General features: G+C 47.1%; 1 protein-coding gene across 1 annotated transcript in view; it reads right to left on the reverse strand.

The window, feature by feature from the left end:
• Nucleotides 1–385: 385 nt before the first annotated feature.
• The window catches only part of EFCAB8 (EF-hand calcium binding domain 8), a 60,849-nt gene continuing 48,187 nt past the window's right edge, over nucleotides 386–13,047 (reverse strand). Inside the window, exons 22-27 of the mRNA XM_060692709.2 lie at nucleotides 10,044–10,202; nucleotides 9,130–9,298; nucleotides 7,095–7,227; nucleotides 5,908–6,109; nucleotides 4,394–4,492; nucleotides 386–740 (exon numbers count right to left, since the gene is read on the reverse strand). Coding sequence (XP_060548692.2) covers nucleotides 528–740; nucleotides 4,394–4,492; nucleotides 5,908–6,109; nucleotides 7,095–7,227; nucleotides 9,130–9,298; nucleotides 10,044–10,202 — 975 coding nt within the window. The 3' untranslated portion in view covers nucleotides 386–527. The remainder of the gene's footprint in view (nucleotides 741–4,393; nucleotides 4,493–5,907; nucleotides 6,110–7,094; nucleotides 7,228–9,129; nucleotides 9,299–10,043; nucleotides 10,203–13,047) is intronic.

Consider the following 13,047-nt stretch of genomic DNA (forward strand, 5'->3'; position numbering starts at 1 on the left):
CTTGTTAGGAATTATAGCATAAATAAGAGAAAAAGGGACAAGAAGGAAATGAATAGTATAAGGGGAATTGGGGGGAAATGTAAATATTAGAATTTTACCGTTATGAAACAGTTGTAAAAAGGGAACATATACTATGTTCTATGTTTTGTGTTTGTTATATTGTGTTGTGTTATAAATAAAATAAAAAAAACTTTGAAACCACGAAGGAAATCGATCAGCCCATTTTTCCCTTCGGAATGGATCATAAGCCCCTCCCTCTAAAAACCTGCTCTTGAATCTCCGGCTCTGAAGGGGGTACCTTATGCATCAGCCCCGAATGTCCTTCTCCAGCGGGGACCCTCCTCCACCCTCCTTTGGGCCGGAGAGACCACCCAAGCCATGGAACTTTCACTAATTCTCTTTATTTTCAACCTTCGGTCGCTTAAAACCCTTTTGCAAAAAATCTTCCGCAGGGATTTGGAGACGGGACCGGATCGGGCCTGGAAAGAGTTGCAAGTTTGAGCTCCTGAACATTTGGGTTGGGGGAATCACTCCTTGGCCACGAGGGCGTTCCTGCGTACCATCATGTTCTTCACAGTGGGCTTCATCACGCCAGTCAAGGCCATCCATCGTTTTCCCTTCCGGAGACCTTTGATGTCCGCCAAAGCCTGCATCTGTTGGGCTTCCGCCAAAACATCAGGGATTTGAGGACTGATCAACGGGTGAAGATCCGTGTACTGGATACAGTGGTAGATCCGCGGCTGAGGAAAGAAAACGTGGTTACACCCGCGTGGTCACTCCTGCTGCAACTTAAACCTCTAAAGCCAAAGGTGCTTTTTTTTTTTTCAAGAGGCAACAAATGGACTTTCTGTTTTTTCTTGGAAGATGTTTGTTAGGATATGGTGTATGTCTAACAGGTTGTCCAGGCAATATACGTTCTATGACTTTAACATGAATATGTATTCTATGACTTTAAGAAGTACTGCTGAGTCATTGTATCCTGATTGGATAAGCTCTGTTGTAACTGTATTTAAGAAGGGAGCTGAAATGTAGTCATTGATGATCTACCAGCATCGTGTGATGATATGCTACCATTGTGTGTGGATATGCTATCATCGTGGTTGGATATGCTACCATCGTGATCTGTTACCAGCGTGAATGTGCTGCAGTTTATTACCTACTGCTGTTTTGTATGGTAAGAAGACTCTTGTATCACTGGACTAATTTGCATGGCTAAGACTTGGATTGATTAAAGACTATGAGATTGTTTTTCACTACAAAGTAAAAAACTTTGATAAACCAGTTTGTATGTATTTTATTCATCGCTCTCAGCTCCGTTTCCCTGTGCTCAACACTCTGCTGGTTGGTTAACACAACAATATCCTTAACAATGTTTCGCTTCTCGTCCAAGAAGCTTCTTCAGCTCTGATCGGATGGTAGGGAAGGGAAGGATTTATACTTCCAGTCCATCAGGACTAAATTCAGCTGTCCTTCTGCATTTAGAAGACAAAGGCCCCTCTTTTGAAGACAGCCACATTTTGGACAGAGAGGACCTGGTTTGAAAGAGGGGTCAAAGACACCATCTGTCTCCAAATTGAACAGTCCACAGTCCAATAGATGAGACTGGGAAAAGATGGTCCTTCAAATAACTTGGTCCAAAGCCCTGTACTGAGCAACCTGGTATATGCAGTACAATGCACTGAACCATGTGCAGATGTGTACATTGGGGAAACAAAACAGCCACTTCACAAACACATGGCACAACATAGGAGAACTAGGACTACATAGGACTAGATTCGGCCATCCTGTTGTGTCCTACCGGCAGCCAGCGGAGCTGGCAGCAGAGTCGGACAGCGAGGAGGCTGGTGTGGTGCTGCGCCAGCAGCCTGTGCAGCTGGCACTCGAGCCGGACAATGAGGAGGCTGGAGAAGATGTGGTGCCAGAGGCAGGGATTCAGCCAGGGCCTTCAGAACCTCCAGAAGCTCCCATAAGTGAATAGGAAAAAGAGGAGCCTCTTCTCGATGCACGGGTGCACAGAGCTGCCAAAAGGCAGGAGTGGCTCCTCAGGAGGAGGTCTCCTCGAGAGTAAGGCTTGGGGCTAATTGGCCACTCCCTTAGCCTATTTAAGGAGGAACGCTGACTGAAGCAATTTGCAGGGAACAACTTAGTTCACATACCTTTGTGTCTTGTCTTGCTTATCTTATCAGCTTCCTGCAAATTGCTTCTGGGCATTCTGCCAACCATAGTAAGCTTTCAGTTATTATTCTTTGAATTCTTGGTGGCTGTTAATGCAATTAATTAACAGCCACTGTTGTAAAAGACTGGTTTATTCAGTAAACTGAGGTTTGAACGGACTTTGTGTGTGCTGCGTTCTTTGGGATCCGTACCTGGGGCAGAACAGTTGGAGAGGAACTTGGGCCAGTCCTGGGGGCTGGGGAAAGCTTAGACAAGGGCTCTGCGTTGGAGGCACAGAGAGGCAGAGGAACAGCTGGAGCCTGTCCCCAGTGTGCGCATGCGCAGAGCTGCCAGAAGACAAGAACAACTCAGAATGCAGGGCCGACTCGGGAGTAAAGCCACACCTTGGAGGTGATTGGCCCCTCCCATAGGAAACAAAAGAGGAGCAGACAGGGAGTGGGCTTTTGCAGGAAACAATTTGTCCGTTCCGTGACTCTGAGAGACTCCGTGCCAAGTTTTGCCTTGTACTGCATTTGGAAACGAGTTACGTGGCAGCCTGCCAAGCGAGATAAGGTCTGTGTTGATAAATATTCCTCTGAAAGACTGTTTGGACAGGCCTTGCTGATTGTGAATGAAAGGAATTCACAGTCGTGTAAATAAAAGTGGTTTTGCCAGGGCCAAGCCTCTGCTTCCTGCTTTTTAAGGGAGCTTAGGTCAGGACACATCCATCTGCATTTAAAAAGACAAAGGCCCCTCTTTTGAAGACAGCAAAGTCCACATTTTGGACAGAGAGGACCACTGGTTTGGAAGAGGGGTCAAATAGGGCCATCTGTGTCCAAACTGAACAGCTGTTGTGGCCCCGCCCTCTGAGCCTGTCCCATCGGAGGAAGAAAGCTCCGAGCATGAGGAAGAGGAGTCAGCCAGGCCTCCCTCTCCAGGCCCCTCCCCTCTGGCACTGTCTCAGGTGCCGGCCGAGGGAGAGGAGATTAGCCGGGAGACAGGTGGCTCGGATGAGAGCGAGGGAGAGACATCATTCCTGGACTTACGCCTCCGAAGGCGTGATAAACGATTGCAGCAGCTCAGGAGGTGTGCTAGGGATTAGAACTGAGTCTCTGGACCACACCCTAGAGACTATATAATAGAGGGTGGTGGCCAGTGATCCTTGTGACGAACAAAAGTAAACCTTGGATAGTCACTAAAGCCTCGTCCGGAAACTGCTGAGAGGAATATTATTCTGATTGGACTTTTGTACGCTAAGTATCTTATCTTTCTGTTTTGTGGAAATAAATGCACTTGGCAGACGGTGTGTAAATCGCTGCCAAGTTGGAGATAAAGACCTGGGTGTGTGCCAAAGTGTTTCCTTAACCCTCGGCTGGCTGTGTTTGTGTGTGTGTGTGGACGGGGACAGATCAACAGCCCTCCCGCAACAGAGGGGGAGGGATACAACACCAGCTAACTTCGGTCTACAACACAGTTCTTTCAACAAGACCAAGAAGGCCCTGAGGACACAGGTAAACCTTCAAGTGGCCTCAATGACTCTCTGAAAGGATGCAAATGACCAGCTGTCTGCAAGGAGTATAAATCCTTCCGTTCTCCATGATCCAGTCAGAGCTGAAGAAGCTTCTTGGATGAGAAGTGAAACGTCTTCAAAGAAAAACCAAGAAAGTTCAGTTGCCTCTGGATAAAAAGCACCTTTGGGGGAAATGTCTGTAAGAAAACCAAGCTCAAAGAGCTTCAAGAACTCCACGGTTCTCCTCCTCTTCCTCCTCAATCCCATTTCTTACTGACACTGATGACAGTACCAAGTTTGGTAATGAAACATCTTCAAGGAAAGGTCCAAGCTCAGAGGGCACTAAGAACACAACAGCTCTCCTCCTCTTCCTCCCGCCTTCCTTCTCCTCCTCCTCCTCTTCTTCCTCCTCCTCTTCCCCACAACCCTCTCTCCCTTCTAGCACGGATGATGTCACCTAGTATGGTAACAAAACATCTGCAAAAAAAAAAACCCAACCAAGATCAGAGAGCACCAAGGATTCCAAAATCCTTCCATTCAGTGACAACAAAACAGAAAACTGTAAACCTTGAAGCAGAAATGATCTCTGGAAGCTTCAGCAGATGGTGGGACCAGGAACATGGGTGAACTCCCAGCCCACTCCAGAAGTTGGCTCATGTGAGCTGTGGGCCCTCAAAGAGAAGTTCCGAAGTCTCCACCTTCATTCAAAGCTCCCTTTTCTCTGCTCACCTGGTCCTTGTTGGCCACCGAGGCCTTCACCTCCGGAAGCTGCTTCAGCAAAGGCCGGCGGGACTTCTGCTTGTAGGCGTGGCCCAGGATGTCGCTTTTCTGCAGGTGGACAAACAAACCAGGATATGTTACTCATGGCTTATACCACATTACCAAAAAAGATGTCGAGACTTTGGAAAAAGTGCAGAGAAGAGCAGCTAAGAGGATTAAAAGCCTGGAGGACTAAAATGTATGAAGAACGGTTCCAGGAATTGAGTATGGCCAGTCTAGAAAAAAAAAGAAGGACTAGGGATGACATGATAGCACACTTCCAACATTTGAGGGGGCTCCTCCAAAGAAGAGGGGGGTCAACCTATTCTCCAAAGCATCAGAGGCTAGGACAAGAAGCAATGGATGGAAACTAACCGAGGAGAGAAGCAATTTGGAACTAAGCAGAAACTTTTCTAAGAGTGAGGACAATTAACCCGTGAAACAGAAGTTGTCTTCAGAAGTTGTGGGTGCTCTATCATTGAAGGCTTTTAAGAAGAGATTGGACAGCCATTTGTCTGGAATGGAACGGAACAGAACGGAACGGAACAGAACAGAACAGAACAGAACAGAACAGAACAGAGGAGAGGAGAGGAGAGGAGAGGAGAGGAGAGGAGAGGAGAGGAGAGGAGAGAAAACATGGAATGGAACGCAATGGAATGGAATTAAATGGAGAATAGAATAGAATAGAATAGAATAGAATAGAATAGAATAGAATAGAATAGAATAGAATAGAATAGAATAGGAGAGAGACAGATAGATTGTTGTGGCTCCGTTGCCTGAGCCTGGGCGATCGACAGATGCAGACTCTGAGAGTGAGGGAGAGGAGTTGGCAAGGCCTCCCTCTCCAGGACCCTCCTCTCTGGCAATGCCTCCGGAGGACACCGAAGGCCAAACGATCGGCTCAGAGCCAAGCACATCCCCGCAGCCACAGGTGGACAGCGACGAAGGAGATAAGTGCTGGCTGGACCCTCGCCAGAGGCGCAGGGAGAAGCGTGCGCAGCAGAGGGGAAGGCGTGCCAGAGATTAGCTGAGTCACTGGACCATACCCCACAGGGTATAAATGTGGGTGTGGTGGCCGGTTCAGTTTGTGACGAGCAAAAACTAGAACTAATCCATGATCTCTGCGTTACTGGACTTTGCCTGCCTTGTCGGACTGCATTTGGACTAATCCTTGTATTGCGGAAACTTTGCCTGCTTTATCGGAATGCTTGCAGTCTAATCTTTGTTTTGTGTGAGTAAAGTCTGAATTGGCAGCTAGCCACTGGGTTGCTGCCAGCTTTATCTTCAAAGAGTTTTGTTGTGTGGCTTATTAATTCCGGGCCGTCTGTGGGGGTGCGTGAGTGGAACAGGGACAGAACACACACAGACAGACAGACAGACAGACAAAAATAGTTAGACAAAGAGAGAGAGAGAGAGAGAGAGAGAGAGAGAGAGAGAGAGAGGGAGGGAGGGAGGGAGAGGGAGAGAGAGGGAGAGAAACTCACCTTCCCAGACTCCTCCCATCTCTGAAAGGAAGCCTCGATTTGCTCGTCGTTATACCGGGTCATCCACGTCTCTTTCTGGATGAGGTCCTGCATCTTCTCCACAGCCTCGATGCTGAGGGAGGACTTGGGACTCACCAAGTCCATCAGAATGGACTGCTGTCTCCTCTGCTGGCTCAGGGTCTTCACAATTTTGCGGGTGCTCCTGGGGGAGACCAAGAAGGAGGGAGGGATGTGCCATGAGCACCTCAAGAAGGTCCCATAGAATTTAGGACATTGAATCCTAGGGCCGGAAGGGACCTCAGAGGTCTTCTAATCCAACCTCTCTGCTCAAGGCAGGAGACATTATAACATCCCAGTCATTTGGTGGTCCAATCTCTTCTTTAAAACCTCCAGCAATGGAACATCCACAGCTTCTGGAGGTTCCACTGAATAATAGAATAACAGAGTTGGAAGGTACCATGGACATCATCTAGTCCAACCCCCTGCCCAAGCAAGGGACCCTACACCACTCCAGACAAATGGTTATCCAACATCTTCTTTAAAACTTCCAATGTTGGAGCATTCACAACTTCTAGAGGCAAGTTGTTCCACTGGTTAATTGTTCTAACTGTCAGGAAATTTGTCCTTAATTCCAGGTTGCTTCTCTCCTTGATTAGTTTCCACCCATTGCTTCTTGTTCTACCCTCAGTTGCTTTGGAGAGTAGCTTGACTCCCTCTTCTTTGGGGCAGCCCCTGAGATATTGGAAGACGGCTATCATGTCATCCTTAGTCCTTCTTTTCATAAGACTAGACATACCCAGTTCCTGCAACCGTTCTTCAAATGTTTTATGCTCCAGTCCCCTAATCCTCTTTGTTGCTCTTCTCTGCACTCTTTCTAGAGTCTCAGCATCTTTTTTACATCGTGGCGACCAAAACTGGATGCAGGATTCCAAGTGTGGCCTCACCAAGGCCTTATAAAGTGGTATTAACACTTCACGTGATCTTGATTCTCTCCCTCTGTTGATGCAGCCTAGAACTGTGTTGGCTTTTTTGGCAGCTGCTGCACACGGCTGGCTCCTATTTGAATGGCTGCCCACTAGGATTCCAAGATCCCTCTCACAGTTACTACTATTGAGCAAGGTACCACCTATTCTATACTTCTACATTATATACTTGTGCATTATGGGCCAAGTAGTACGTTTACTCACTCCCAGTGAGGTTGCCGGCCCTCATTGAGAACCTTGAGGGTGTGTAGAGATGCCACATGACGGATTTCCTCGGGGACCTCTGCTGGAATTAAGTGTGATATTCCCAGATTCCATAACGACTGTCCGAAGGTCCCTAAGAGTCAACCCAGAAATAAACTTTTTTTTTTTTTTGAGTTTAATATTTTTATTGGGTTATAAAATAAAATAAGATACACAACACAAAAAATAAATTGGAAAAGGGTGAGGAGGAAAAGGGGGAAGAGAAGTGAGGGAGGAGAAGGAAAGAAGAAAAGGAGCATGGATAGCTCAGCAGACTAAAGCATTGTAATTTAACTCCAGCTGTCTGCAATTATTGCAAGTTCGAATCTCTCCAAGGCTCAAGGTTGACTCAGCCTTCCATCCTTTCTAAGATAGGTGAAATGAGGACCCAGTTTGTGGGGGCAATAAGCTGACTTTGTATAAATATACAAAAGGATGAAGGCTATTGCTTAACGCACTGTAAGCCACCCTGAGTCTCCGGAGAAGGGCGGCATATAAATCAATTTTTTTAAAAAAAAGTATCACTGACTTCCGACTCTCTCTGTTGCAGTAAACTAAGGCATTACCATCAAATCACAACTTTTTGCTTTTTCATAATAATATGAACCAGCCCTTTCTGTAAAGATCTATCAATCTACTCGGTAAAACCCAAAATCAAACTCTCATTCTTTTCCACTTCAAGCACCAAGTGGAAACAAAAGTACTTTTATATTCTTTTCTTTAATCAAAGGAGTCCATTTTGCCATTTCAGCCGACTCCATCAGCTTCTGCAGCCATTCGTCCGTAGTAGGAATCGAAGTCTCCTTCCATTTTGGGGCATGCAACAGCCTTGCTGCCATCAACATATAAAATAACGAAGTGCCAAATTTTTTTCTCCAGTTCTTTTTTCATTGAGCCCAAAAGGAAAAGTTCTGGTTTCATTTTTATCTCCATTTTCAAAAATTTTTGAATTAAAATATGAATCATACTCCAAATATTTTTTTTGCTTTATCACATGTCCACTCTTCTTTACTTTTACAGATTAAAAGGGACCTTGTATATCATCTAGTCTAACCCCAAACCCCCTACCTCGCCCAAGCAGGAGACCTTACACCATTCCTGACAGATGGCAGCTTGGTGGTTTTCTTGCAGATGTTTCATGGCCCAACTAGGGAACATCATCGGTGCTAGAAGGAACTGAGGTTTGCAGAAGGAAAGAGGAGGAAGAGGAGGAAGACTCTGTGAATGACCCAGATTGGATCCTGTAACATTATCCTGGGACGTGTCTATTTGCCTTCATTCAGGAGGAGGACTGTTGAGTCCGTGGTGCTCTCTGAGCTTGGTGCTTTTCTTGCAGATATTTCATGACCCAACTAGGGAACATCATCAGTGTTAGAAGAGAGTGGGGTTTGCAGAAAGGAGGAGGAAGAGGAGGAGGAGACCAATGTGGGTCTTGGGTGCTCTCTGAGTGTGATTGTTTTCTTGTTGACATTTCATGTCCCAACTAGGCAACATCATCAGTGTGAGAAGGATTGGTGTTTATAGGTAGGAGGAGGGGGAGGGGAGGAGGAGGAGGAGGAGGAGGAGGAGGAGGAGGAGGAGGAGGAGGAGGAGGAGAGGAGGAGGAGGAGGAGGAGGAGGAGGAGGAGGAGGAGGAGGAGGAGGAAGAGGAGGAGGAGGAGAAGAAGAAGAAGAAGAAGAAGAAGAAGAAGAAGAAGAAGAAGAAGAAGAAGAAGAAGAAGAAGAAGAAGAAGAAGAAGAAGGAGGAGGAGAGGAGGAGGAGGAGGAGGAGAGGAGGAGGAGGAGGAGGAAGCAATACATAACACATAACAGCAATACATAACACATTTAATGATAGGTAGAGCCAAGGACTTACTAACAGCAACCCAGCCAAGATGCACCAGCTAGGAGAATGCTCCTTGGTGGGGGGGGAAACCCCTTTTCTCACCCCTCCCCCGGCCCACCCGAGCTAGCTCCCCCACTTCCCATCCAAGACCCATGAAAATGCCTTCCTTACCCATGTGTCTTCCGGTCAAGAGCCAGAGTTTAATGGTGCAGTCTTGGCTGGCTGTGAGGACAGCTTTGAACTTTTCCACGTATCGGAGGCTGATCACATTTTTTAGGTGACCCCGCCAAGAACTCAGGCAGACGGGAGGGATCAGGTTGGTGACCCAGCCTTCGTATTCCTGCGGGGAAAGAGAGAAGCCGGAAGGCATTGTGGGAAAGCAGAACCATCCAGGAAACCTTGGACGAAAGGAGAAAAAAATATGAGACGATGCAACCGTCGTCAATACCGGTCCGTCCTCAACTTACGACGGTTCGCTTAGTGGCCGTTGGAAGTTGCAACAGCGCTCAAGGCCAGCAAAGATGTTCAAAAACACATCCGCCAAATGCTGGAAATGCAACCAGATATCGGGTTCTTACTATCACATGTGGTGGAACTGCCCAAAGGCAAAAAATAAATATTTGGGCAAAAATATACACGTGGTTAGAAAAAAAAATGATAAAGTAACATAAAGATTGAAAGCCAGAAATATTTTTGTTAGGTATTTTGCCTGAAAAATATAATAGAGGGCTGAATCCCACCACTGGTGACATGATAGCAGGGTTCCAATATTTGAGGGGCTGGCCCAAAAGAAGAGGGAGTCAAGCTATTGTCTGAAATACCTGAAGGGCAGGACAAGAAGCAATGGGTGGAAACTAATCAAGGAGAGAAGCAACCTAGAACTAAGGAGAAATTTCCTGACGGTGAGAACAATTAACCAGTGGAACAGCTTGCCACCAGAAATTGTGGTTGCTCCATCACTGGAAGTTTTTAAGAAGAGATTGGGCAGCCATTTGTCTAGAATGGTATAGGGTTTCCTGCCTGAGCAGGGGGTTGGACTAGAAGACCTCCAAGGTCCCTCCCAACTCCTCTGTTATTCTGCTAACCTGCTGGATTGCTCTGTCGTCTGAAAAACTTGAAGCAATTCTGCAGTAATCTGGGATTAAATCACAGAAGGCGTTCCTCTTGGGTAGAAATTCCTCACCCAGATCTAGTCTGGAATCTTGTACTTCCGGTCCTGTGCAGTAATCCATGATGTCCCAGATCTGGAAAAAAAGGACAGGATGGGGAGCTAAATTCACTTCTGGTCAATTTTTCACTTCCTTATATTTTCCCAGGCATTGTCCCAGCCATGAATTCAAGTCTTTCTTGGAACTGTTGAGTTGTGTTGTAGACTGGAGATAGATCAGAGTTGAAATCCAGCAGGTTCAGACAGGTTCTGGAGAACCGGTAGCGGAAATCTTGAGCAGTTCAGAAAACCGGCAAATACCACCTCTGGCTGGCCCCAGAGTGGGGTGGGAATGGGGATTTTGCAGTATCCTTCTCATGCCACACCCATGCCACGCCCACCAAGCCATGCCCACAGAACCGGTAGTAAAAAAAACTTTGGATTTCACTACTGAGATAGATGATGTCATATCCCTCCCCTTCTGTCGAGGGAGGGGCTGTTCAATTTGGACATAGGTGGCCTCTTTGACCCCTCTTCCAAACCAGCGATCCCCTCTATCCAAAATGTGACCTTTGCTGTCTTCAAATGAGTGGTCTTTGTCTTCTAAATGCAGATGGACAACCAAATCTAATTCTGATCAGTTTTTCTCTTATGTTCTGCCATGCGTTTGTGAAGTGGCTGTTTTGTTTCCCCCAATATACAGATCTACACATATCTCACTGCATTGTACTGCATATACCACGTTGCTCAGTTTGTGTCTGGGTGTTTTATCCTTGGGGGTACACAGTACAATGCAGTGAGACATGTGCAGCAGGGGTGGGTTCTAAAATTTTTTACTACCGGTTCTGTGGGCGTGGCTTATTTTGTGGGCGTGGCTTGATGGTCATGTGACAATTCTTTAGGATTTAGCAGAGGTACTGGTCTACCAGGCTTTTAACTGCTTGCGGAGCTGTACTGGTCTACTCATTTGTTTTTGGAGGTTCCGGTCTACCACCACACTGCCTTTTAACACGTCATATCGTCACCACTACCGGCTCGGCGGAACCGGGAGGAACCGGGAGGAACCCACCACTGATGTGCAGATCTGAAGAAGGCTCTATGCCCATTTCCACCACTCAGGTGATTCTGAGGACACAGATAAACCTCCAAGTGGCCTCAACGACCTTCTAAAAGGATGCAAATGACCAGCTGCCTGCAAGGAGTATAAACCCTTCCATTCCCCACCATCCAGCCAGAGCTGAAGAAGCTTCTTGGATGAGAAGTGAAACGTCTTCAAAAGGAAAAAACAAGTCCTGTTGCTTCTTGAAAAAAAGGACCTTTGGGACAACCTGGATGATGGACAATATCCATAGACCACTCCTTCCACATTTTTGCTTTCCACACTCAGTACAGGTAAGTCCTCAAATTACAACGGAGCAAAGTTTCCATTGCCAAGTCAGGCGCTTGTTAAGTGAATCACGCCTGATTTTGCGATCCTCGCTTGCTGTGGATCATGCAGTCAATAAGTGAATCTGGCTTGCCCCGTTGACTTTGTCGGTGCAAATGGGGATCACGCGACCCAGGGATGCTACAACCGTCGTAAATCCATGCCGGCTGCCAATTGCTGGATTTTAATTACATAACCCTGAGGTCGCTTCAATGGTTGTAAGTATGAGGACCTTTTTTAAGCCACTTTTTTCAGTGCTGTTGCAATTTCTAACCGTCGCTAAGCGAATGACTGTACGTCAAGGACAGTGGTGGGTTTCAAAAATTTTTACTACCGGTTCTGTGGGCGTGGCTTGGTGGGCGTGGCATGGTGGCATGGCAGGGGAAGGATATTGCAAAATCTCCATTCCCACCCCACTCCAGGGGAAGGATACTGCAAAATCTCCATTCCCTCCCCACTACAGGGGAAGGTTACTGCAAAATCTCCATTCCCTCCCCACTCCAGGGGAAGGATACTGCAAAATCTCCATTCCCACCCCACTCCAGGGGAAGGATACTGCAAAATCTCCATTCCCACCCCACTCCAGGGGAAGGATACTGTAAAATCTCCATTCCCTCCCCACTCCAGGGGAAGGTTACTGCAAAATCCTCATTCCCTCCCCACTCCAGGGCGAGGATACTGCAAAATCTCCATTCCCACCCCACTCCAGGGGAAGGATACTATAAAATCTCCATTTCCTCCCGATCAGCTGGGACTCGGGAGGGAGAGAATAGATGGGGGTGGGGCCAGTCAGAATTTTTACTACCGGTTCTCCGAACTACTCAAAATTTCTGCTACCGGTTCTCCAGAACTGGTCAGAACCTGCTGAAAAACCCAGCTCTGGTCAAGGATTAACTGCATTGTCTCCATTAAAACAAATCTTTGGCACTGTGTCAAAACCAAATCATTTCCAAGTCAAGACTCAAGGAACAGTTTTTGGATTATACAGGGAGTCCTCGATTTACAATCATTTCACTTAGTGACCGTTTGAAGTGACCATGGCGCTGAAAAAAGGTGACTTACGACCGTTTTTCACGCTTACGACCATTGCAGCATCCCCGTAGTCACATGATCCAAATTTGGACATTTGGCAACTGGCTTTGTATTTACGACGGTCGGAGTGTCTTGGGGGTCAGGTGATTCCCTTTTGCGACCTTCCGACCAGCAAAGTCGATGCGGAAGCCGGATTCAATTAACAGCCCTGTTAATCGCTTAACAACTGCGGCAAGGGAGGCCGTAAAATGAGACCACGCTCACTTGCTTGGTAAAAGGAAATGTGGGAGTCAACTGCAGTGGTGGGATTCAAATAATTTAACAACCGGTTCTCTGCCCTAATGACCGGCTGGATGGGTGTGGCCATGGTGGGCGTGGCCAGGGGGTGTGACAGGCAGCACTTGGCCTCCTGCACCCCCCTGGGAGCAAAAACAGGCCGCGGGGAGGCACACACACCCCACATGCCCTGTTTTGGGCCTAGTAG

This window comes from Pantherophis guttatus, chromosome 3 (genome assembly GCF_059756535.1).
Source record: "Pantherophis guttatus breed Tessera chromosome 3, ASM5975653v1, whole genome shotgun sequence".
NCBI classification, from domain to species: Eukaryota; Metazoa; Chordata; class Lepidosauria; order Squamata; family Colubridae; genus Pantherophis; species Pantherophis guttatus.